The sequence below is a fragment of the Acanthaster planci genome, linkage group LG11 (assembly GCF_054643075.1).
Source record: "Acanthaster planci isolate LZ-2023a linkage group LG11, COTS_SCS, whole genome shotgun sequence".
Taxonomy (NCBI): domain Eukaryota; kingdom Metazoa; phylum Echinodermata; class Asteroidea; order Valvatida; family Acanthasteridae; genus Acanthaster; species Acanthaster planci.
In genome coordinates, this window is record NC_141787.1 from 2,814,079 (window position 1) to 2,841,276 (window position 27,198).

The 27,198-nt window shown below is 42.3% G+C and overlaps 1 protein-coding gene and 1 long non-coding RNA gene across 4 annotated transcripts in view; both read left to right on the top strand.

Annotated features, from left to right (window-relative positions):
* LOC110990209 (uncharacterized) overlaps positions 1–27,198 on the top strand; it is a 126,841-nt gene that overhangs the window by 36,759 nt on the left and 62,884 nt on the right. For all 3 annotated transcript variants that reach the window (XM_087142940.1, XM_087142941.1, XM_087142942.1), the window contains 16 exons: positions 3,027–3,065; positions 3,493–3,555; positions 3,728–3,802; positions 5,452–5,556; positions 12,202–12,258; positions 14,369–14,476; positions 14,966–15,019; positions 16,528–16,581; positions 17,360–17,413; positions 17,994–18,092; positions 18,505–18,603; positions 23,649–23,747; positions 24,476–24,520; positions 26,155–26,253; positions 26,524–26,577; positions 27,044–27,097. In XM_087142940.1, the coding sequence (XP_086999066.1) occupies positions 3,027–3,065; positions 3,493–3,555; positions 3,728–3,802; positions 5,452–5,556; positions 12,202–12,258; positions 14,369–14,476; positions 14,966–15,019; positions 16,528–16,581; positions 17,360–17,413; positions 17,994–18,092; positions 18,505–18,603; positions 23,649–23,747; positions 24,476–24,520; positions 26,155–26,253; positions 26,524–26,577; positions 27,044–27,097 (1,158 nt within the window). The remainder of the gene's footprint in view (positions 1–3,026; positions 3,066–3,492; positions 3,556–3,727; positions 3,803–5,451; positions 5,557–12,201; positions 12,259–14,368; positions 14,477–14,965; positions 15,020–16,527; positions 16,582–17,359; positions 17,414–17,993; positions 18,093–18,504; positions 18,604–23,648; positions 23,748–24,475; positions 24,521–26,154; positions 26,254–26,523; positions 26,578–27,043; positions 27,098–27,198) is intronic.
* On the top strand, positions 18,616–23,648 carry LOC147797251 (uncharacterized). The gene is made up of 2 exons (XR_015427127.1): positions 18,616–21,284; positions 22,078–23,648. It is a non-coding gene; the product is annotated as an uncharacterized LOC147797251 (long non-coding RNA).

Sequence of the window (27,198 nt, forward strand, 5' to 3'; positions counted from 1 at the left end):
TACAAGTGCCAGCTTTCTGTCTGACCTCCCCATACAAGTTTCATTAACCCTAACCCCCTAGGCTCCTGCACTAGAAAGCATACTGAACCTCACAAAATCCAACAGGTTCATGTACTTGTCTATGTACTTGTACATGCAGGTTACTGTACCAAACCTGATAAACTACAACAGAATTAGCCCGTTGGAGTTTGAGTGATATGGTATGGATGGGTCTATGCAGTATAGGATGACTTGCACTGAACAGTACCAAACCTGACAAAATGAAGCATAGTCCAACAATTGGTACAGCAAGCCAGGCACTACACACAGTGACCCGTGTGTGTCCCAACTCACACAGAATCAAACATCTTGCATCCCAAATCTCACAAAATTCAACAAGAAGTTCCTCAGGTACGGTACCAAACCTGCCAAATGGGATTTCAAGCTATTCATGGTGACAGATAACTAAGGTGGAAAGCTTGCTGTAGCACCATGCAAGGAAACGAAAAACAAAACGAAAGTTCTGAAAAGAACCGTGAGAAATGCAACGTTTCAGACAGTATGCTCTGTCCGTCGTCAGGAAACTGAAGAGATGCCGACAGAGGGGCTTATAAGCTAACTGGGAGCACTGGAGTGTGACGGATCCTTCTGTGTAGTCAGGTGGAACGAGGATGCAGCTGGTGGATCCACCTGGGTACTGATACATGTCAGTTGGTCATGGGCTGGGGAAGGTTGCCTGGGTGTAGGAGACCCATGGGCGGTGGGGGGGCCTAGGGTATAGAGGATCCATCAGACCAGGAAGTAAGCAGGGGCTGCCAGATGTCGCTGATGGAGAAGCTGATGTCTTGAGGCACGGTGGGGTGTTTGGAGATTTCGAGGGCTTCTCTAATGCATCTTGGGTACCACTGTTCGATGCTAATGATGAGGTGGGTTTCTCCCCAGTTGATGGTGTGGTCTTCGGCGTGGGAATGCTTGATGATGGCTGACTTCTCATAGTCCCCCTTCTTGCCACGGGCTTTGTGTTCTTTGATCCTGGTAGGAAGGTCCCTACCGGTCTCTCCGATGTACACTTTGCCACACTGGCAGGGGATCTTGTACACACCCGGTCGGCGGTGTGGATTTTGCCTGTCCTTATGGGAAGTCAGCATACCGTGGATCTTGAGAGGAGCTGTGTCAAACACCCTGATGTTGTGCTTGCTCAGGAAATGCTGGATGTGGTGGGAGGTACATCCTAGTTAGGGGAGAGTGACAGAACTAGGGGCCTTATCTAGTTGGCTTTGGGTATAGGGGACCCTACGGCTTGGGGGGGACTTGATCTTGGATTTTGAGTCTTGATCTGCTTGGCCTGGTATCCGTTGCGTTAGAGTGCTGTGGAGATGTGGTGGAGTTCCTCGTGTAGGTGCTGTTGGTCGCAGATGATGTAGGCTCGGCGGATGAGGGCTCTGTTGACTGATGACTTGATCTTAAGGTGGTGGAAGGAGGCGCTGTTGAGGTACCAGTCGGTGTGGGTGGGCTTGCAATAAACCCTCCGGGCAAGACTGCCATCCTCCCTTCTGGACACCTCAACATCAAGAAACAAATGCTGCCGGGTGTGTACAAGATCCCCTGCCAGTGTGGCAAAGTGTACATCGGAGAGACCGGTAGGGACCTTCCTACCAGGATCAAAGAACACAAAGCCCATGGCGGGAAGGGGGACTATGAGAAGTCAGTCATCATCCAGCATTCCCACGCCGAAGACCACACCATCAACTGGGGAGAAACCCACCTCATCACTAGCATCGAACAGTGGTACCCAAGACGCATTAGAGAAGCCCTGGATATCTCCAAACACCCCACCGTGCCTGAAGACATCGGCTTCTCCATCAGCGACATCTGGCAGCCCCTGCTCACCTCCTGGTCTGATGGATCCTCTATACCCTAGGCTCCCCCCCCCCGGCCATGGGTCTCCTATACCCAGGCAACCTTCCCCTGCCACAGCCCATGACCAACTGACATGCATCAGTACCCAGGTGGATCCACCAGCTGCATCCTTGTTCCACCTGACTACACAGAAGGATCCGCCACACTCCAGTGCTCCCAGTTAGCTTATAAGCCCCAAGTTCTGTTGGCATCTCTTCAGTCTCCTGACGACGGACAGAGCATACTGTCCGAAACGTTGAGTTCCTCACGGTTCTTTTCTGAACCATACAGACTCACAAAAGAGATTGTTTCCTTGCATGGTGCTACCGCAAGCTTTCCACCTTAGAAACCTGCCAAAACCTGCTGTTGGAGTATGGCAGGTTTTGGGTAGTTAGGGTTAAAAATTTGCTTCCCCACAGGTATTAATTACTTTATTGTATGAAAATAAACCTCAACCTGAATTATGTAAAATGAATCCCACTTGACTCCTGCATTTTGACCAATCAACAGACACAGGTTATGGGCCTTTGACTGGAATCAATCTTCGGCCCCATTCACATGCCAAGCTGTGTAGTCTGGTTAGGTCCATGTGCGTTTAGTTGGGGGTGCACTCAGTCCGTATTGGAGGTATTTGCCATCTAAAAGTACCTAACAAAGTATGGTCAGCCGACAAATATCCATGAATCAACAGCCTTCAGCCTTCCTGCTGCAAATGACATTAAGGTTTCTAAAGTCTGGGTTGCACAAAATTTGCATTCAATCTGTATATATCAGATGTCATTTTTGAGCCATAGGTTCTGTTGAACAACAGATGACACTCAGACTAAGTGAACTCTGGGTATGTTCAAATTTTACATACCATTCCTTTGATGACCCAATTGTAACTAGCTCCTAAATTGATTTACATGATCAGCAATGTTAATGTTTTTTGTGGAGGGGGGGTAGCCTGCCCTTTCTCTCAAAAGAGAAAGACTAGTCTTTGATATGGTACTTCTATTGCGAAAATATGTCTGACTTACAGTGAGATGTGAGACTCTTCATAATGTGGGGCATGGCATAATTACATCTGAGGGAGATGCATCAAAATAGTGGTGGTCATACTCAATGCATTTAATCTTTTGCATAATTTGTTGACTCCCTCATCTTAGGAATATTTTCCTGGACCAGTTGGGCCCGCTGGACCACGGGTAAGCATCATAGTTCCTGGACATCCAAAGGCATAGCCAACTTGAATTCATGTTTGACTGTTGACTCTGGACATGATCCATTTTTATTCACTTTCTTTCAACTTTGTTGAATTCAACATGATATTTATGTCCAGACATGTCAGAGACATCTTCTATACTTCCCAAATATAAAAGGTTCTATTAAAGGAGGTGTTTTAAAGTTTTGGTTCCAGATTCCTCACACTTCAGTTCAGATTTCCTGTAGCTGTTGTAATTTCTAATATGAAGGAATGTTCTACCTTCCAGACATCATTGGGTCAGATAGGCACAGATACATGTAATCTTGCACTTTATACAGTTATTCTGAGGCTTTGGATGTGTATGCATATCTACAGCCCATATCCATTCCTTGGCATGGTGAGAGCTTTTTTTTTTGGTTTTTTGGCAGGGAGATCCTGGACCTCGGGGTTATCCTGGAGATCGAGGACCCATGGGAATTAAAGGCGACAAGGTATTCTAAATTTTGATGGTCAGTTTGGGTATGATTCAAAGCTGGGTTGTACAGCCCCTTTTCTCAATAATTTCCATTTCCCTATTCTGCGCAAGCAGTAAACCTTCTGGTATTGTTACTTTTTAAGATTTAAATATCCATGTTTGGCTTGTTTATTTCTATTTTCGGTCAGGGGGATCCTGGGCAAAATGGTCGTAATGGAGCTGATGGTCTTCGTGGCCCTCCTGGAGCAAGTGCACTAATACCAGTAAGTCTCTAAATTGTACTTCTGAGGTAACTTCATATTTGCCGCAAGAATATAATAATACTAACAACATATCAAGTGCTTGTATTTGATAAAACTATTCATTGCTCAAGGAGAAATCTACAGATAAGCATGAACAAGCAGGTAAGTTTTAGATGATATTTTAGGGAGGCTTGTCACATTGGATCCTTAAACTAATTGGCAAAGCATTCCACAAACAAGGGGCAACGATTCAAAAATTCTTGTCGCCCAAGTCCTCATTGTTGCTGATGTTACCACAAGCAATTGTTTATCGCTGGATCGCAACTGACGCACAGGCTTATATGATGAGACGAGTTGCTTGATGTATTGAGGTGGGGTGCCATTTACTGCTCAATAGGTGAAAAGAACTTTGTATGTTGTGCGTTGTTAAATAGGAAACCAGTGCAGTTCTTGTAGGACTTGGGTAATATGATCAAACTTCTTTGAGTCTGTTGAGATTCAGGCTGAAATGTTTTGCATTCTTTGGAAGTGAGTGATTGTTGAAGCTGAAAGTAGTGGTCCAGGGCGTGAATGAGCTGTTCAGCTGTTTGTATGCAAGCATAGTGCAAATGTGGTTAATGTTTCTCAGGTCAAACATGTTAGTATGAGAAGTGTTTTGCTTGTGGTCCTTGAAGCTCAAGTTGTTGAAGATTACTCCAAGGTTTCTGGACATCTCACTGAGTGACATGACGTGGCCATCAAAATCAATGATATACCTGATGTTGCAATATTAATGCCTTTAGTTCAACTCAAAGCATGTTGGTTTTACCACTGTTTGGGAAAAATAGTGAGGGGTACACTGGACAGGAAGGCACATGGTCAAAAGGTTCATACAACAATTCATGAACAGTGGTCAAACAGTTGTGGGGAAGAACACCGACAGTTAGCCCACATCAGGAAAACAACAGATTGGGTGGATGAATATAGGTACTGCAGGTTTATGGTAACCTATGGATCAGCCAGAATACCTGTGATTATTTCAGCAATTAACCAACACTTACAAAATTTAATTTCGTTCAGTTTAACAGGGTGAATAAGAACGAAATATAGTTCTCAATAGGTGAAACTATCACTCTGCTAGGCAGAGGATTACATAGTCATGTGTTGGTATAAAAGGAGAGTGATGGACAGTTTAGGCCATCTGCGCACCGACAGGCTGAACCCTACACTACATAGCCAAGTCCGAAAATTTCAATTAACACTCGCATATCATAATTTTTCAAATGAGAGTACTCTCTTCTTAAATGCGAATTAAGAGTGTGCGACCTTGTTTCCTGCGGGCTGGTTGTTGCCCTGAAATACAAGCTGAATTAGTCCTGATAGGATGCACAAGAGTGCCATTTAGACATCTTATTATAAATCGACAGTCTAAAAGTTTCTGTGGTAAAAAAAAAAGTAACACTGTGTCTACTCTAGGAAGCAATCCTAGGAGTTAATATTTTGTATGGTGTCCCTACATGGCATTTATAATGCTAACTGTATTGTTTGTTTCTTTTAAGTCCCTCAGGGACTCCTTCAATGACATAATGGATCTTAACCCAATTTATGCTGAGACTACTTCTTGGTAGCTTGTTTTACTTAATTGCTCTTGAGAGATCATACTAGATGTGTTTCCTTTTAAAAATCCACAGCAACAACTGATGGCAATGATAGCACAGTCAGCAACAGATGGCATGAAGGGGCCAGGAGCACAGGCAAACATGGAAGCTATCCGAGCTGTCCTGGAAGAACAGAGAGTAAGTATGGAATCAAATTAAATATCAAAGCTTTCAGAATCACCAAAATTAGGCTGAAATCATGCATTCTGCCATCCAAAGTGGGAGGATGTCAAGCTGTAAAAAAGATTCTTCATTCAACACATAGAGTACAGATGAATCCAGTGACCATGTACATGTATCACTGGTTATTTACAGTGGCCTCAGCCAATGGTGGTAAACATTGTGATATTGTACAAATAGAGCCACTGTTCTGTAACATTTGCTCCATTCAAAATGCAACACAATGCTATTCATATCCTGTGGTTCTCATATCTTTTTCAATTGAGAGAGGGTCGGTCCCAAAACAATTCAACATTCCATGCTGCTGCCTTTTTTTTTTTTTAAGTCAGAAGCCAACATTAGAGTCAGTTGAAAATCAGTACCGTGGAGTCTCCTACGTTCACATACCCGTGTCCAGCCTACATATGCAAAAGTTCCATGTGCCTATTACAATTCGCTGAAAAGACTTGCTTACGCATTCTGCCCCTTGACCCTCCACAATGCACTGCGATTCCGCTGCTATGTCTGTCCTTCTTTTCTCAGGGCCTTTTGTTTATGGACATGTCTTTAATGGCATTTTGGAGTTTGAGTTCCGTACCTTTTGTGTTTGTGAATTGACTTGATTTCTGTTTACGAATAAAGAGTGATTTCTTATCTATTGGTAAGAGTGCCTATTCTCCTATTTCGTATATTTTGTTGTTTTTTCCGCCCCTTTTCTTCTGTGCATTATCTACAGGTTTGGTTGTGACCTACCGCAGTGTGTTGTGTATGGCTGTTGAACAGGGCTGGGCAGCCCTTTTTCTTTGGTGCATGCATTCCAATAATAATGGCCTAACGCTATATGGGTCTGGCCGTGGAGCGGGGCTTACTGGGCTGCCCCGCTCTTTTGTGGTGTGGTTTGCATTATCCAATTAAGTGGAGTGGTGTGAATAGGCTGGGGTTGAGCGTGCTATGCCGCAACAATACCCTCGATCACTGATGACCAATACCAGAATTGATCAAGCTGAGCGTGCTGGGCCACAACACTACCCTTTGTCATCGACGCCCACTCCACACATCTTCAGATTGGGTTGAGCTTGCTATGCCGCAACACTACCCTTGATCACAGTGACCAGAGAATGATGAGCGGTTCCTTTTCTATGCTGTGGGTACCGGGCATCCCTACCTACTGCATCCCCGGGCGACCCTAGCGACTGATGGCCCAGCAGGGCTTGCAGGGCGACGGTCTGCCATCTGCCCCGGGTCCCTCACCGGCTTCTGCCCATTGGGTGGCCCACCTGTCTACCAATGGACTTCTGTCATGAAGCCACTGATACTGACCTGGGATGCTCCTCGTAGGATGCAACCGACCATTCGGGGGATCCCCTCCCGGCTGTTCCTCCAAGTGTCCCGGCCTTTGGCTCCCCGCACTGGTAAAGTCTAAGAAGCACAAGGTCAAGTCATCTTCTTCAGCTTCCTCGTCCAAGGCATTCATCTCTCTCTTCCGCAAGATAGACTGTAAGCCTTAGCCTGCCGCGGCGGCACCCGACCCAGACTCCCTCCCGGCCGTCCCTCACAAGGGGTGTTCTCAGAGGCCGAAGTGGTTTCTGTCGTCCAACCAGAACCATGTCCCAGATCATGGTGACTGTCTCCGCTCCGAACACAGTCTGGCTCTCCCCTCCATGGTCCTTCAACCTCACTCATCCGAGGATGACAACATTGACTCTATTGCTGGCCTGACCAAACCCGAGGGCCGCCTCCGCCTTCTTGAGCATGACATGATCTCTGGCTTTGGTTGTCTGACCCTATGCCTGTGGAGAAAGCACAGACTTCATTCAAGTGTCACCAGGGTGCTTCCGTCACAGCTCTCCGGCAGCTCAGCCAGCTTCAGCCAACCATGACCTGCATGTTGGACATTCTGCTGACACCGTGGGTCTTCAGGTTCTTCCTTCAGGTTCTACGGCAGGATCACCCGCATGTAGGAAGCGCGCACACTAATCGTCTTCTGTGGGATTCAAATTCAAAAGCTCACTCTACACCTAAGCAAGATACATGTATTTCTTCATCTAATTTGATGACGGTGTCTGCTCCTTCGGAAACGCTGTCCACTTCAGTCGGCCGCCTCAAGTCATCCTGAACTCCCCCAGCAACTGCTCCTGACCAGAATCCCCAGCATGAGGATCTCCATCTGGATCATCTCCCAGATTTGTAACCGGCTCTGCTTCCAACTTCCAGCTTCATTTCCAGGCTTCACATCTGGCTCCGTCAGTCCATCCAATACGCGAACGCCCATTCATTTTATTTTTTGCACTTAATAAATTCATTCAATAACAATTCTTCAACTTGTTCAGGTACAACTGCACTATAAAAAGGTGGTCAACTTTTGATTGATATTTTACCCAATGTTGGTATAAATATCAACTTTCAACCTTGTGCAAATTCTTCCCAATCGTTTGTCAATGTTTGACAAACAGTGATGAAATTATACAAAAATGTGGCAACTTTAATCAAGATTGGACAAAAAACGAATGCCCAACACTGTGTGACCAATTCTATTTTGTACAGTATGGTGACATTTCTTATCCAGGCCTACTCCTCTGCCTTCATCTGTTCACTTTTCAGGGCGTGCAGGAGTTACATGTACATGTTTACTTTACCGGGCCACCTGTCATTTGCTTGTACGGCCCCTATACATGTATACTTAGGAATGTGAGTCTGGGTCACACATGCTTAACCCTAACCATGGCTCGAACAATAGTTCACAGGCCTACCGCTACACTATGCATCAGACCGCCGACTAGCGCCTGAGACTCTTGTGCTGGGGGCCAGCTAGGCAGGGAACAGACAAATCGGCCATATGGGCATCTCTGTACCATTCTCTGGAGTTATCCCGGTGAATAAAAGGTGATACGATCTGCACACTGTGTGTTTTATTTTCCCCAACGTTTTTTTTTTGTGGTCATTTATGCTTGTGCTTGCAGTAGATGTCAAAGCTCATCCACAGACACAGTGCCCCATGGAGCCCTCCGACGTCTGAAACTTTGTCATCTTGGTACTCAGGCGCGGTAAAATTCAAAAACAATCTCCGGACAGGCTCCCCTCTCTCTTTGACTGGTGATCATGCCATTCAATTCAGCATCGACACCTTGGGCATCCGAGTTCACCGAACTTCTCATTGTTGTGAATTGTACATGCTCCTTTCATTTAATAATTCTGGGTTCTCCATATATTCTTCTGTTTGGCCTGGCCACGCCCCACATACTATCCGGACACAAGTTCCTTTGTAGTGGGCGTGTCCAAAGTGTGAATACTGTGAAGTTACAAGGTCTGGTAAAAGTGTGCCTGCTGTCAGCGCCCACTTTTGTTTATGGCTTGCCAGGGTTGCCTTTTGACAGCACCTCATGCAATCAAAATGAATTGGCGCATTCGGCAAGTTATTTTGTGCTAGTGAATAATTGGGAGTATTATAATATTTGGATGCTGAATGAAATAGGATATCTGGATTCTTAATCATGGAGTGACTTCGGTGTTTGGATGCTGCTTACCTGCAGTTTTTCTATTTCTGCAGTAAATGCAGGATGACCTTATTCCCATGCATGTGATGATGTGGCCATAGTCCTCTAACCCAAGGGCCGGCCTCACTTTCGTCCCTCGGAGTCCAGATGTGACCATGACAATGGATGCGTTGCTATACGGAGGGGGAGCCTCTCTCCACTCCGTGCCTCTAGGACACTGCCTCTCGAGGCAAACATATCAATGTGTTAGAACTCCAAGTGGGGTTCAATGCTCTTCATTACTTCCAACAGCACTTAGTAGGCTGTTCTGCTCGAGTCCTGAGGGATGCCTCAACAAAAGTGGCATACATCAATCGCTAGGGCAGCACTTGCGTTCCTCAACTCATATGCCCTTGCGTGGCAGCTCTTCAAGTGGACGATCAATAAGGGAACAGCCTTCAAGCTGTTCACATAGCGGAAACCAGCTACAGCACGGCAGACACACTCACTCGGGTGCTTTCCAACCAACAGAGTGGACTCTTTATCCAAATGTTGTCAGCCAGATTTTCACGGAGATTGAGCATCTTTAATTCAACCTCTTCGCTTTAAGGAATAATGCCAACCTTCCAATGATCTGCTTCAGGTTCCCTCACCCACGGGCATGGGCGACAGACACCCTACATATCAACTGGTTGGGCCCTCTGGCATACGTCTTCCCTCCAGTCTCCCTCATTCCGTGGGTCCTGGCCAAGATAGAACGGAGCTATGTCTGATCCTCCTCGCTGCCCCACTCCGGCCTCTCCAACAGTGGTTCCAAAGACAGACAAGACTCCTGGTATGATGGCTGCTGTCCTTCCCCTGAAAGAGGACATCCTCTGTCAGCCCAAGTTAGACATCCTTCATCCACCACCAGAGAGTCTTCATTTGACGTGCTGGACATTGCGCAGTGACCTTTCAGGGTGTGAGGTTCTTCAGCAGATGCTGCGTCTAGTTCAACCCAGGGTCAATGGCTGTCCACTCAGAAGATCTACATCAGCTGGCTGCATTTTATTAGAGGGTGCGATGACCACGATGTTTCTCCAACCGAAGCTCCTTTGAGCTCCGTCGAAAGCTTTTTTCATGTATCTGTTTTCATGCGGGCCTTGGGGTTACCACCATCTGCAACTACTGGGGTCGATGGGCTCGACTTTTTCCAGCAATGCTGCTATCCTATGTCTCCTTCAAGGGATGTTTGTCAGGCATCCTCACGTTAAATGCCTCATCTTATCCTTGGACCTCGGAAGTTTTCCTCATGTTCTTGCCAGTCGCCCTTTTTCAAACCACTGGTTGATGTGTCTGACCTGCATCTCAGCATCAGGCTGGTGTCCTCACGGTCGTTACATTGTTACGAGGTAGTGAGCTACATGCCCTGTCGATTGCCGATGGGCACAGCTGCCAGGAGCCACACTGGGTTCGTCTTGTCCCAACCATCGGGTTCCTGACGAAAAACCAGACACCTATCTTCTGGTCTCCCGACATAGTCGTTCCTGACATTGCCTCGCTTTCAGGAGACGACTCTGACAAGAGATGGTGTCCGGTTTGGACTCTCAAGTGATATTTGCCAGAGCCGAGCATCGCCAAGAATATAATTCCCCGCTCTTCATCACCACAACAAATCCCTTTTCACCCGGCATCAAAGGACACTATTGCCTGATGGACGGTCTCAGCCATTATCTTTGAAAGCTGAGACTAGCCGGCACAACATGATGAGATGACCTGATCTCGCGTCAGGGCCCATGATGTTCGGGCCGCCTCTGCATCCTGGTTGTACTGTAGAGGAGTTCCTCTACCTCAAATCTGACAAGCGGCTTGCTGGAAGTCTCCCTCCACCTACACCGAGTGTTACCTGAAACATGTTTTGCAGAGCGAAACAGCTCATGGCACAGCGACCTTGCGCTCGGCGGTCTGGACAATGTCCAGCACTGTTCCGTGCCAGAAGGTGGATACCTCAACCTTGGGGTTTCTTCTGGTGAGTGCTCACTCTGGGGACACCCGCCTTATTTTTCTATTATTAACAACACTCCCATCGCCGACCCACTTCCAGGGTATGGTGCCACTCTGCATATGTAGGCTGGGTAGGGGTATGTGAATGCAGGAGACTCCTCCCTCACATTAGTGTGGGTCGGGTCTCCTAGTGATACTTACCCCTGCCCAGCCACTCCCGCCCATCCTTCCCCACTTTGGCTCCAGTGGTTTTCACTGCTTTGAAAAGAGGGATCAACATGGTGGTGGGATCGCAGTGCATTGTGGAAGGTCAAGGGGCAGAATGCATAATCAAGTCTTTTCAGCGAATTGTAATAGGCACATGAGAAATTTGCATATCTAGGCTGGGCAGGGGTAAGTATCACTAGGAGACCCGACCCACACTAATGTGGGAGAGGAATTTTAAAAGGGTGCCCTTAAAGGAGGCCAACTGAATGTCCGGTGAATAGTATATGGATTTATCTGTAGGCAAGAATATCCCAGGTGCAAGATAGGGATATTGTTACTCAGGGTAACACTAAATTAAAGCTGAACGTGTTAAAGGTATTTCAATTTCTCGGTAAAGCCAAACCCGACACAGGAATTTACTGTGAAAAAAACTGCACCAATCATCTTCGAAATATTTGCCTTATAAAAATGTACATATTGCTCCCTTTCAGTCATTAAACAGACATTTCCTGAGAGTCTAAATGTTCACAAACTATATTACAATTTTTTTAATCAAGTTAAAATGTAATGAAGTTTAATGATATTCATTCTCTTCAAGATATAAAGATTTAAAGATTTAAAATTTTCACTTAAATCATATCTGAAGGGTATGTTCCTTTGTTAAAAACTGGACTGCAGAATGTATTGTCCCTGTGATAATAGGATTTTTATGTTTTTAAGACTCTAGTGGTGAAAACTGGCCTTAAGCAAACTCACAACCAAAATTTGAAGTTGAGGAGGCATGTCGGTAAGAAAAAACTGTTACCATATGCTGTAAGGCATGGCAGTTATCAAGTTTACTTTCTTGGTTCATTTTAACTAAATTTTGAAAGGCTAGGAAAAGGGAAGATCCATCATAGTCACCTAAAGTGGCCTCTTCCAGTCCACATTTTACCCTCCATCTCATTGTCGGTTTGTTTAGTTTGCCATGAGAGGAGAACGTGGACCACGAGGTCTTGAAGGCAGAGCAGGACCAACGGTAAGTCTGTAAACCAGTCAAGAGCAGATGAGATTTGAACAAGTAGGTCTTTCAGTCCACACTTCCACATGCTCACCGTGCACTCACATTTGCATAAAATTCTCTTTAAATTGATTATGAAAGTTGGCCATGCTGTCAACAACATCTTGTAATTAGTAAAAAAACCATTTTTTTAAAAATGAAGGGGGGGGGAGTAATGGGCAGTACAATTACCTTTGATTGAATGAATGAATTACGGATAACAATGAGGTCAGTAACAGCATGACCAGGTTCTACTGACATGTGGAATTACCAAAACCTGTCCATGATATCCAAAATCTCACGATAGGACTCTTATTGAACACTAAGAATTTTTAGGTTAGTTTATATTTTTATTGTAGTTTTCCTTACAAGGTTAGAGATACCAAAAACTCAAATCAGACAAAAAATAGACTGAATTTAGTCTAGGCCATTCCAAATTTGATCTGTTTGATCTGTGTTAAGCTCAATACATTATCCTTAGCTGTTTCCACTTCAAAGTTGCTCAAAGAGTAAACTAGTTCATTGCTGCCATGTAGTTTGCTCAAAACACTGTGACACAACAAGGCATGCATTAATAGGGTTCCAGCCGCAAGTGTCACCAAATAGTAAATATTTACCAACTTTGGCTATAATCCTGAGCAATTAGGCAAGGAAAAGTTGTCGTTAGCACTGTAAAAAATGTAAGTGGCTCCAAAAATGGTTATTTACTCACTTTGAAACTTGCCAGTTTGAGCCCAAATAATGTATTTTTCCCTCAAAAGCAGCAGTGGGTTCCAAAGCTATGCTCTGATTGGTCTAAAGCCATGAATAATAAGTGTTCTCAGTCTTGCCCTCGATTTGTTAAAGCTCTGGATTGTAATAAGCCCAAACCATAAATCATTAGGACTAGAATCCTTCTCAAAATCCCATTTCCTGCCAACGGTGGAGTGGGGTTCAGTTGTGAGACCATCAGGCATTGGCCATTAATCGGCTGATGCATTATGCCCCATTTTATTGAAGGATCTGTAAAAAGTGGAGGAGCCATGTCTTCCCTCTGTTGAAAAAGCAGGGGGGTCTGCTCCCCCCCCCACTGCCACCACAAGTGTCCTGCAAAAAACCCAAGATTGCATCTGTCACCATCACAACAATGCATACAATAATAATACTACATTATAGTGTTCTAACAGAACACAATACAACAAATTATGAAGCTGTCTGAGTTAATATAAATGGCCAAATCTGGGAGTGTAAATGAGCTCCTTGGGTTTTCCAATAATGCATGCCCAAAATGATGTATCAGAGGCCATTCAATAACGTTGAGTTCCAATCAGTATGGCTGAAAGCTAATTCACATGCGCTAGACATATTAGAGCTCTTGTGCTTTGTTCTTGATAGATCCTGCCTTTTTGAAATACCAAACTGTCTTGTTATAAAATATTGTCATGTAAGCCCAGTAATATAGATGAATTGTTACCAAATCACATGTTAACCACTACCAGCCGGGGACTCCGGGATCGGAGCCGTGTGGTTTATATGTGTGGCCGGGGTCTCCGAACTCGGACAAAGGAAACAGGGCCCTGTAACAAAAGACCGTACTCCGAACAAAAGACCAGGCTGCTGGGCATGACCGGAATTTTTCGCCCTCAAAAGTGGTGATAATCCAGCATTTTTTTGAAACCGTATACCAGGGTTTGGGGTATTTAGAGCAAGCGGATTACCACCGGGGACAAAAGCTCTCCACCACCGCAGCGATGAGCCACACAGCACCGCTGCATGCTAATCTGGCCCCTATTGAAAAGAGGTCAGCAGTGCACTGAGCCAGGTTCGTGAACAAAAGACAGCTGTGTGACACCGCACAATCTGGGCTCTGTTTACAAGGCTGCAGGCCTGGCTGAAATATTCGGGTGTCAATGAAGGTCACCTGTCAACTTAGAGTAGTGCCTGAAGATTACTCCGTTCGGCTATAAACGACTGTTAAATGGAATGACGAATTGTTGAAGGATTTTGAAAACAGAAAAAATGATAGTCATGCCGGCCCAGCATCCTCAACGTTGCAAAATGCCCCGGTCCGAAGTGGTTAATGTTGTTTGTTTCATTGCCTGACATGCAGGGCCCTCCAGGTTTAGAGGGTCCAAAGGGTGATCCAGGGAGTTCTGGTGATCTGGGTCCTCGTGGACTACCAGGCATTTCTGGGGAACGTGGCAGGGATGGCAAAAGGGTGAGTGCCATGTTTCGTGCAGTAGTCATTGGTTTAGAATGATCAGTAGGCGATGCAACATGCTCCTTTACTATTTTCATATCTAAATTGTGCCTCTGACTACAACCAATATTCCAGTTATGGATTTGAATTTTTATTCCCTTCGTATCATTGGATGAACTCTTCTCACTCCTCCTATCATTCAATATTTGCTTTCAAATACAGAATAAACATGATTGTCAAAATTCTAGGTCCTGTAAAGTTTTCTATCCTAATTAGTTTGAAAGAGATCCTTGAGTTGTAATTCTTTGCCCTGATTTCTGCTCATCATATACGGAATACTAACAATAATATGTACTAGTCACTTGCTGCCCTTTAGCACATTGTGTTTCTAGCTGTGAGTATTTCACATCAGACCTTTCACTTAATCCTGTTTCATTTGAGATTTTGTATGTTCAAAACAAAACAAATACTTTACCAGAAAATCCTGATTTGCTCAAATGTTTACAGGGACGATCAGGGAAAGATGGACCTCGGGGACCTCCAGGAATTCAAGGATTCAAAGTACGTGATCTGCTGGTTTGTTTGTTCTACTAAAAACAAAAATACAGCCATCTTTAAAAGTTATAGGCCTAATGTGTATGTTGAGGCAAAATGTGTTACCAACCAAAGATGACATTTCCCCAAGTTTTGGCCACCCGAAGAAATAGCATACAAATAATGAATGTTTTGCCATTATTATTGGAATGGAACATTCTATCTGTCACTGAATGAAACTGTTACCATTGCATAAATGTGAAATATTCACTTTGTGTGTTTGCTTTATGCAAATTCTTCATAATCTTCTTCTTTTAGGAGAGCAAACGGCCCTTGAATAATAACATCTAGCATTTTTCCTCTTTCTTACTGGAAATGAAATATATGAAATGGGGGCAGGAACCGGTGAATTGGAATGAAGTTCCATTTAACGGGGAATAGAACAAATAATTCAATGATATATGGTAACGATCCTCCAGTAAGATGACATGGATTTGTGTAGGTATTGTATACTAGGCAACATGATGAGAGTGGGGCTATTGACATACATGAACTGAACATGTTAGTGCCATTTGAGAACATGATGCTCATAGAAACTGTAAGCAGATTGCACCGGAAGGACCAAGCTGTTAACAAGAATTTTTTTTCAGTAACCAATAAATGTCCATGTTCCAACAACACATTCAATTACACCATGTTAGGACTGACTGGATATCAGGCATATTTTCAAGTAAAACAGAATTTGTGTTATCTGTTGGGTATAACATTAGATTCTTGATGTACAAACATAATCAAAATGTGAAAGAATGCTATGAATCAGCCGTCTTTTTGATGAGTTGCAAATCTGATGTGAGCCTATGCAATACCGATTTCTGTCTGTCTGTCCAGCAGTCCAGCCGGCCAGTTTGGTTCGGGGGCAGAGGAGGAGATGGATGGGATGATGGGATGTGGAAGAATCCTTAATGTGCCATTTTTTATATCCATGATGCAGTCGTGCATCAGTCCATTTTTCTGTACCGGTACTCACTGTTTTTAACAATTGTGGCAAAGCTTCCACTTGGTTAGTATGATTACCTAGTTTAATTTAGCAGCGCCACTTATAATTTGCTTGGATGTCTATTAACATGAATTAGTTTTGCAGTAAAAAGATTAGATTCCTGTGAAGCAGTGAGCCATGGCAGCTTCGCCATTCTAGTTTTACTTTTTTTCCCCCGTTTTTTAGCCTTGCTCATAATGGAGCAGTGACTACCTTGTGCTGGAACAAAATATAGGTAGTTTTCCTTGGACACTAACATCCCTTTGGTGGGACAAATACCATGACAACACCGTGACAACACCATGTGCGCACGAAGGTTCATACATATTTGGTGCAGTTTATACAAGACTGACTGCAGTCTTCTTGTGTGTGTCACATGTCAAGTTGAAAAACTAATTGACTTGCAAAATCATTGTGCCATGAAAAAAAAAAATTCTTTTCAGCAGGTCGAAACCCTACAAATAGTTGTGATTGCCTGTGTTTTGTAACTGATTTTCAGGGTGATCGAGGCTATGATGGACTACCAGGTCTCCCTGGTGTGAAAGGGGCTCGGGTAAGAAACTCCCAACACCGTGTTTGTCTTTTCATCAGTTAGTGCCAATGGTTGATTTGACATATGACATTAGTATCCCTCATTTGAAAACAAACTTGTGACTGTGCACAGAGGTAGCAGTATTTAACAACAACCTGATTTGATTATAACAAATGTAACATTAGCACTGAAAAAAAATTTTTAGTGCTGGACAAACTTCAGAATGACATGAGAAGTGCACACATAGGTGTTTGTTGTTGATGTATTGATGCTGATAAAACTTGACCTTCATTCTTAACCTTTTTGTTTGCCTCATGTGGAACAGGTTTAGAAAAAATTATGAGCATCTTGAACACTACATCACTTTTAAGAAATTGGGGTTTGTTAGAAGAATTTGCTCCCTTAAAGATGATTTTTTAGTAGCTCAAATTGTAAATATACAAATGTTGCAGTTACAAAAGAGTTTTGAAACCTCGAAATGAATGAATAGTCTCTGAAACATGGGATGAAACGAAACTGAACAAAATTATGATTAAAGATAAAAATGGCCATCATTTCTCTGGTCTAAACATCAGTCTGCTCAATGTTTGGTGGAACTTCGCTTTGCATAGCCAAGACATAGTCTGTTGGAATTGGCCACTAAATACATGTACATGTACATGTTTCCCTCTAATATGTCCTTTATGTCTATTGTCTCACTTTACTCTTCCATTTGCCATCCTGCAATCAGATCAAAGAGGATCCAGATTGTCTAGATGCTGAGCTTTCATTTTTCCCCATATCTTTTGAAAACCTTCAGGGAAGACCAGGGTTCAAAGGTGAGAGGGGACCAGAAGGTCAGAAAGGAGAACTGGTGAGTTTCTTTTACAAAACATCATTTAAATATTTTAAATCAAAGTTATTGAAGTTCATTAATCTCTACAAGGAACAAATCATTCTTTGGCTTTAAAAAATGTAACACCTTGGGGTATCACTTTGAGTTATCCCTGGAATTAACAATTTTTCCCCAGGCTTTTTTGTTTGTGGTTTTCTGTTTTTTGTGTGGAACTGTGGTATTAAAACCTTATTATAACCTTAATACATACCTATTATGGACTTGTGAACAGCAGATGTTCACAAGAATGCAGGAAGGGAAGACGTTCTGTGGATGTACCCATTTCCACAGGACGTTTCCTCTTCTCTGAAAAAGAAATTTAGATGCATTTGGGGGTTAGGACCATCTGTCGTAAAAGGAAGAGGAACAGTCAAGGAAATATTTTATAAAATCCAGCTGAAAATTGTGTTCCTAGGTCAAGAAAAAATGAGTATATTTTACTGAGTTTTTTTAATTGCACAAAATTAAGGGAATGTCCACACTAGGTATGTAACTTAAGTGTCTGTGTGTGGGGGGGTTAATAAATATTTGAAGACTTAAAGTGATGTTGTGACTACAGGGTGACGATGGTGAGCCAGGAGATTACGGAATGACTGGCGCACCAGGTATAGCTGGCCAGCCCGGTCCAAGAGGTATGCCTGGCCCCATGGGAATGCCGGTGAGTTGAGAAACTGCTATTCTTAATGTTCTGTCATGCCTAAACTCAAAGTAAACTTTATTCACTACACAAGTTTGTCAATAATAGTTCTCTAATATTGTTTTCTGATGTAATTTGATGGCATAATGTTGATTATATTGGATAGGTCTACATGTTAACCTTTCAAACCAACGTTGCTGCATATATACTGAAGTATTACGAAGAGTTTGACATGCACTTGGATCAAGCCTTACCCCACACCCACACTTTTTTCAAACCTGCACCTCCCTGGTACTCTGTTCTTGTGTAATATAATGAAATGTACTTCTAATTGAAAGTGCTTAAACAACAATCAGAATATTTATCCAGTTAGGCTTGAGACGTATTTCCTGTTTTCTATGCTTCTTTGATTTTCTTATTTTTGTTCTTGCAGGGAGCTATAGGTGAACCTGGTCCTTTTGGTCCAAAGGGTGCCATGGGCATTGCTGGCATGCCTGGGAATCCTGGTATGCCAGGCAAGCAAGGGGCAGCTGTAAGTTGTTTTCTGAAAGTCTCTGTCTTGTTTCCTGGTTTCAACAATGTGTACTCTTATTATGTTTGCAGTCAACCATTGAGTAGTTCTCTTTGTTTGCTACTTTAAAAAATGCAAACTGAATTGGGTACCTTCAGACAAGTCAAACTATTTCCATCAAGCAGTTTCAAGCAGTTCTACGCTGCATTTAATTATTGAAATTATTATTTTGTAAAAATTCTAAATTTGCATGATGTTTTAGGCTTATGTAAGGCCACAACAAATGCCATTCTAATCACCATAATGTTTTCATCATATGTCAAAATTATTGCATCACTTGTTACCATATTACACTGTTACTCATTACATTTGGCACCTGGTGCATCTTTTCAAGGTCTGAATGACATCCCTTTGTTAATAGGCGGTCAGTCGAACCACTAAATTCTTTCATTTTGTTCCAGCAATTGCAGGAATAGATTTCCTGAACAGAGTCAAGTACGTAAATTACCAGAGATGACAAGTGCAAAAGTTCTCCACATGTTATCCTGCGGTTTTTTAATAATACTGGTGGAAAGAGCAAACTATTTTGCCGTCAGGGAAGCTCAATGTGCAAAATTCGCCGCATTTAAAAGTCGTTCGCGAATGATGTAATCTGACCACGTGATGCAAATTGTCCAATCCGAGACCGAAACAAAGGTCGTTGATCGTGGGTCAGGACACAAAGTAGTAAACATGGCAACATCCTGCACTGCGGATGACATGTGCCTGAACGTCAACATCAAAGAAATTTCAGGTGTTTGATGCCTGTAGAATCGGTCAAATTTCAAAGAGAAAAACCCTTACGAATGCCCGATGGCAAAGGTTCACTTCATGTTAAAAGAGTGGCTTGATTTATGCGGCAGAGATCGTGAGATCTCCAAACAAACCGAGCACAATCACGAGGGACTACTCGCGCTATGCACAGACTGTGCCTATCATGCCTATGGCGAAGCATATAAATTACACGTACATTGGTTTTCACGGGACAGGCTACCGGCATGTGGAGTACCGAAGTCTTTAAATGCCTGAATACTGCTAGAAAACGAAAGTTACACAAAGATTCTCCCTTTGAAGTTTCATCTTCTTCCCTTAAGAAACTCTGGGCTAGATCTAGACTCTGATGGAGGTAAGCTGCATTACAATTACATTGCAATCAGGCAAGGGCATGTTGATTGAAGTAGCTTTTGAAAATTAATAGTAATTTAGGTCTACATGTATGTTGTTATTTTGATTTTAGCCCATCGTGCCTACCATTGAAGCTACTTCTAGTAACTTGGACTCAATGAATGGACCTTTCCCATGAAATATGCAAATAAGGCATGCGCATTATAATACCACTGGTTGGCAAAGTTGCTGTAAAGTTAAAACTACCATGACGTAACAATACAAATCCCCATGCGCGCAACTGTAAGTATACACACGCTGTTTCTATACTAGTATAGTTTGAGCGTGCCAAACTTCAAAGATAAGGAATTGTTACTTTCCAACTTCAGGACGCTGAAAACTTTACTTGGCATGCTTGGTTTCGAGAAGAGCATGCTGAAGTATCGGACAGAGGCTGTAATGTGGTTTTGATTGACCTTCAACGCACCAGATCACAAATACAGTAGTTCTCCTACACTGCTGATGGTTTTGACGGACGCGCTTGTGTCTGTCTAATTTACATATTTCACAGGAAAGGTCTATGGGTCATTGGGTCTTGGTTGGACCAATCCAAAGTTCATAAAAGAGAGGTACTAGCAGGCCACCTAGTGGGATTAACAGATTATAGGGAAATATGCTGACTGAAAATTACATGTAAAAATATTCATAAGTGTGACTCAATCTAATCAGAGCTGGCACCATTAAGCAGTAGACCTGTAAACATGGCTCTTCTCTTGGGGGCTGGATATGGATTTATGTACATGTATATAGAAATAGCTTTGTCAAAGTTTCATCCACTGACATTTTAAAGTTTCACCCACTGACACCCTTAAATGCCCTTGAAATGATAACCTGGGAATGGCTGGTCGCATAGGTAATTAACGTGCTGGTTGAATTCCAGTTCATAAAATGTAGCGGATGTCAGTGGGTGAAACGTTAGAAAATTTGAAAGCTGTTTTTATATATCCATCCAGGATCCAAGCATTGACAGATGACACGAAAAGCCCTGATTACTGGTCTACATTTAGAAGCAGCCTTTCTGTGGACTGATAACAGAGACGGTGCAGACAATTATGCCAAAATGTCTGGCAACAAATAGCATTTAACAAAATGCTTGTAAGATTACGAGCATAAGCAAGATGGTTTAAATTGTATTTTCTTTTAAATTTCTTTTCCAGGAATGCTTTGTCAAGCAGCAGAGAGCAAAAGAATTGTACAAGCATAATTGCCACAGTAAGGTCAAGCCACTCTTTCCTATTTTTCTCTTCCATTTTCTCAAAATAGGTTCCAAGGGGTGTGATGGGAAAGTCTGTTTGGATGAAGTGACCTGTATAAAAAGTGTAGTTTACTGTCTGATTGAATTGAAGGAGTGAACTTCAGATGGAGCACCTAGAGGCCTACGAGATGTTCAACAGAGATAGTGATTGATGGCCAGGAAATCATGAGTATGTTGAAGATTGATCATCTGTTTATGAGAGTGATCAAGAAGCATGACAGGGAACTGACCTTCAATCACACTGGTATGATAGATTGACAGTTAGTCAAATTGTCCAGTGCTTACAAAATTGACTCTTTATAAAATGTTCAAATCGACTGTTGACATTGCATTTTGAAAGAGTAGGTGTTGCATAGGCAGTCTGTGAAGAGAAGGTGTTGCATAGGCAGTCTGTGAAGAGAAGGTGTTGCATAGGCAGTCTGTGAAGAGAAGGTGCTGCATAGGCAGTCTGTGAAGAGAAGGTGCTGCATAGGCAGTCTGTGAAGAGAAGGTGCTGCATAGGCAGTCTGTGAAGAGAAGGTGCTGCATTGGCAGTCCGTGAAGAGAAGTTGTTGCATAGGCAGTCTGTGAAGAGAAGGTGTTGCATAGGCAGTCCGTGAAGAGAAGGTGTTGCATAGGCAGTCTGTGAAGAGAAGGTGTTGCATAGGCAGTCCGTGAAGAGAAGGTGTTGCATAGGCAGTCTGTGAAGAGAAGGTGTTGCATAGGCAGTCCGTGAAGAGAAGGTGTTGCATAGGCAGTCCGTGAAGAGAAAGTGTTCCATTGGCAGTCCGTGAAGAGAAAGTGTTCCATTGGCAGTCCGTGAAGAGAAGGTGTTGCATAGGCAGTCTGTGAAGAGAAGGTGTTGCATAGGCAGTCTGTGATTCCTACTCTCAAGCTAATAATATTTATACATGGACATCAATAATGGAAGGTAAAATGAGCTGTTGAAGGATCATGTGCATGATCTATCTCATAAATTCACTCATTATTCTGCTCCAGTCGTTCCACGGTAACTCTTGTTTTCACCCATCTAATTTTAACTATTTCGTCTAATGCAGAAGTGACAAGTTGAAGTACTGGCTCAAGAGAGATTATCCTGAGCTCTGCCCTCACAAACCTTTCTGGAGAAACAAGTGTGAGATTGTCAACTCCTCCACATTGCCTTCAAAAAGTGTGACGAAATCTGTGGACACTTCGGAGGATGATTTATCAACCAACACATCTGACTTATCAACCGACACATCTGACTTATTAACCAACAGTCTGACTTAGAAACTTGTACAGATGCTCCCACCTCTATGTGCACTGTCATCTGTGATTGATGATTTTTAATGGACATTAATGAGAAAATGTTCCAGTTCGCAGCCCTCTTCACAGTTGTCTTTTCAAAGAAGCACAAAGTATCTGGCTTCCTAGCTGTCCTGTTCATTAGAGCTGTTTCCTTTACCTTTGCATTATGCCATTTTATTTATACAGATAGCATTACATCAAATTTAAATGTGCTCTTTTGAAAATCAATTTAACTAACCAGTGAGATTAACGTTTTTGGAACATTTTTCTCAATGCTTTGTTTCATAATCGTATGTCCTTAGTTTGGATAATCACACCAAAGTCATTCAATTTGGAATTGGAAGCCATTTTTAGGACAAAATGATTGGCTCTAACAAAGGGGGCCTTGGAAACATAATTACCTGATGAGTACATTGAATGAAGTTTTGTCCATGTATTTCCCCTGCTGTCAGTAACTCATGACATTTTCATTTTACATTTTGGATATCATAGCCCCCCATTGTCTGTACTGAACAAAATCAAATGACTCTCCTTTTGCATTTTTTATTGTAATTAGCCAGATCATGAAATATTTTGAGATCAGAAGAACAATAGTGGTGTCTACCAGATCAAAAATCTTTTAGAAAAAAGATAATAAAATCTTTCTGTGGTGTCAACTGACAAAAATCATGTGCTGTCTTTTCTTCATTTGTCATATATACATGTATTCATAATACAAATCAAAATTTATAATATTGAAAGTTTGACATAATCACAGTTTTCTAATTTTGAAGGTGGAAGTGCCCACACAAAGCCTTAGAAGTGTATACACATGTATTGTGCATACAAGACTGTGGCAGACTTTGGAAATATAATTACTAAAAACTGCAGGATTTTTGGGAGAACTTTGACAGAATGTTTTGGATGTACAGAACCTAACATTTATACATTCGAAAAGTATTTCCAGCGTTGGTGGAACGGAATCCATTTTTACAGCCTGTTTCTTAGTCTCAGTTGACAGCCGTTAACTTTCATGTGCATGATATCAATCTTTACAAATGACAAGTGTGATTATGAGTTGGTGTTTTGAGCAATCCTTGTAGGACCCCTCTTTCTTCATGTTGGTTTGGTTTAGTTTGGTCTGGTCTGGTCACTTACAGCTTGCGTGTCTGGTATTGCTTGGCAGTCTCCTTTGATTTTTACATTGGCACCTTTTCAAAACATTATGTTGTAAAAAGAGAAATTGTCATCGTTATTATATTTTTTATAATCATTGGCAGTATGGCAGAAAGTTTTTCAACTTTTTACCAATCTGCCATTGTATTGTGTTATTTACATCTGATTTTAAATTCTTTTTAAGGGTTCAATGGGACCTCAGGGTTCCATGGGTCCCCCTGGGGTCCAAGGACCAGTTGGCAAGCCAGGGGTGCCAGGTGTACCTGGGACTGATGGCCCTCCAGTGAGTATTAACTCTTTGACTTGTTAACTGTTTTTAGTGAAATCTGTCTTGTATATATAGTCAAAACCTTTTTGAAATTCCTGAGGAAATTCACAATTCACCTGTCGTGAATCAGCACTGTACCGTACATCCTGGCAGTGACTGAACATGTGGAACACCTTGATTGGGAAGTTATATTCTTTCTTATGCATGAAATGTCCCAGCCTATCAAAAAATTCCCCCAAGTGTCAACTGACATAAGCTCAAATACAAATCGCAGCAAGGCAGTCATGCTTTTGTCGACTGTAAACTTGAAAATTTACCTCTCTGTGGCAACCTGTTGGTGGCGCACTGCATGTATTGTAAATCTATTGTCAATCACATTATTGAACTGTGTGTGCCAAATGTGCATAGCATGGTAGCACAAAATCCAAAAAGTTTTCTCCACATTCACAAATACTTGAGACAGTTTAGGCATTCCTGTTGGTCAAAAGCCTATCACATAGCCGTTCTTAAATGGTTGATGAAGCTCCAGCTTGCTGTGGACCTTCTCATCGCAGTACTCGCCACTCTCCTGATCCAGTCTTCAATGAACATTTAAGACCTGCCAAGTAAATATTTATGCCCTCAGTCACAATAATTATCATTTTACGTAAAATTATTATTGCTGAGATAGACCTTGTTAAGAATTTAACCTTTTTGCTGTTTCAACCCTTTATAATGTGTGCATTTGCTACATACTCTCTCAGGGCTTTCCTGGTCAAGATGGGCCTGCTGGACCAAAAGGAGATGAGGTAATGAAAAGTGGAATAAATGGCTCTTTTGTCATCACATTTTTTTGTCAATTCATTTTTACTCTCCAGAGTCCAACATTTAGCAGAAAAATTGAAGACATTTTTACGTTTTTATTGATTTTAATAAAAAAATTTCTGTGGATGGCATAGACAACTAAGTAAACAAAACTCGTCCAATTAGTTAATCCATTTCATCTTAAAGATTCATCAGAGTTGAGAGTGTTGTCACCAGCTTTTTATGTTAGTGCAGGGTGTGAGCTCCCATAAGCAGTGGAAGAGGGGGTTGACAAGTGGGGGACTGGCCATTATTTTTCACGCGGTGGCGCTGTTCAAACACTTATGTAACACATTAAAAGTTATTGTGTTCACAGCTCTAGCTACCGGGATAAGTGCCTGGCAGCCATTACATTTATCAAGAAGAAATTAAATACATTTTGCTCCAGTTTTTGTATAATTTTCTCTTTTGCTGCAGAAAAATAACAATGTTTTGCTCATAGCACACAGCACACATTGCCCTCCATTTGGAAGAACTCAAGCCGTACATTTTGGGGGTTTAGTTATGTGCTTATTTGTTGAAAATCTTTATGATCTACTGTATGTGCACTTACAAAAATCGTGCTTAGCAAAAACAAAATACAGGAGGAAGGAAATGAAATACTGTGAACATTATGTGGAATTTCAGCAGCATTTTTTTGGATATCATTTTATCTTTTCAATGTACGGAAATGTACACGTACAGCGCGAACAATACCACAGCATATTTTCGTGACTGACTGAGATCTTGTGTGGAAGTCTGGCTCATGATATCCATGTATTGTGGGGTCAACACATTGCTGCAGAGCAACAGGGAACCAGTCTCCTTCATATCATGCAGCTTACACAGCACATGGTTTCTTTTTTCTTCACTGCAAAGTTTGTCCACGACATGTCCTGTGCGTAATAGAGGCGTCTATTGCCAAAATTGACACTGTGCCAAAATACATGCACCGTCCTGGCGGATGCAACTTTGTTCCTGGTTTTTGGTGCACTTTTGCCAATAGTTCTGTATCTTTTTGTACATTTACGTGGCTTAGGGTTGTAATTTCTAGCCACACTCAAGTTTCGGAAGAAATTTCCTGCAAAAAAAGAGTTATCTTCGAGGCCAGATGTTTCACGTCATGACCAAGTTTTTAGCGTCACAGCCGAATTTTAGTGCCATGGCCCAAAACTTCAGCGTCCCCCATGCTATAATGCCCTGGCGAGAACACTAAGTTGATAATCGGTATTACACTCTTCGGGATTGACCTGTGGTAGCTGACACTCCCAAAAGACTCCACATGAACCATCAATATATACATTCATTTAACAACACAAATGAGAGCTTTTTCCACATACAGTTAATTAAAGATAGTTACAACGTTGGGTCACCCAAGCATGCCAAAACCTATCTTGTTTCTCAACTGTTATGCGTTGCTAACAATACAATTAGGGCCATGTAAAGTAAATTTGTGTTTGTTTACAAGTAATTTTGATTGCATGTTACCCTGCAACACAGAGCTTTGGAAGGCCTACATTAGTATTTGTCAGTATAATTGACCTGTTCTTGATTCAGAGTAGATGGTTACGCTTTTTGGCCTTCATGCTCTGTTATGTAGGGACCAATGGGACCGCAAGGTTTGCAGGGTTTCTCAGGTCCAAGGGGAGTGAAAGGTGCGACTGGTTTAAGAGGTGTTCCTGGCTCAAAGGGATCATTGGTAAGTTTTTAATTTTCCTCAAAACATTATTTTTACTGTGGAAAAGGTACTTTGTAAAGACCTTTTTGACACTTGTGGCCCGCTGCTGTGGCTATGTTGTGTAATTACGTTTTGAGGGCTAGCTAGAATGTTTGTGAAAAGTCGGAATAAGTAGGAAAAACAAATTAGCTTGATCAAAAGTTCAACCAATTAGAAAAGCATAAATTTTCAAAAATGACATTTGAGCTTTTTAAGAAATTTATTTAGTGTCATGTTTTGCTTATTCCCTAGGGAAGAGAGGGTATTCCTGGCTTGAAAGGAGACATTGGTCTCAAGGGAGATCGTGTAAGTATACTCTTCCTCACCATTAACATTTGCCACCAGGCACCTTGGGTCTGTAAATTGAAGGACTGCTGATAAATTCAGTGACTGTCACATAGAACTACAGTGTTTAAACATCACAATATTAAATTCCTGGTTCCATTGTTTGCTGTTGTGAACTGGCAATTCCCTTATATTGATGACAATGAGGCATTTCCTACACCCATTAAAATGCATCCTTGATTAATAGGATGCCACAAAGTCATGCCACTTGTTTTTATTGTTTCCACTGATAAATGCATTTACTATAATGTCACAATTGCAACAGATCTAAACTTGAACTCATAAGTCATGAACTGCATGTTACTTGATCAACCTACCCATTATAAATGCTGAATTATAAGTATCAGTGTTCATTTCATTTTCTAAGAAATACATGCCCAACCCTAAGACAATTCACATTCTTTTTTCTGTTTATGTTGCTGTTTAGGGTGTACAGGGACCATCTGGACCAAGGGGACCGGAGGGAATTGTTGGACCCAAGGTAAGTCATCATCTTTAGCATGCCTCAGTCAGAAAAAAAATCCTTTTTTTCAAACATTTGGTTTTGCAAACTTGAACTGTGCTTGCTGAAATGGAGTCAGT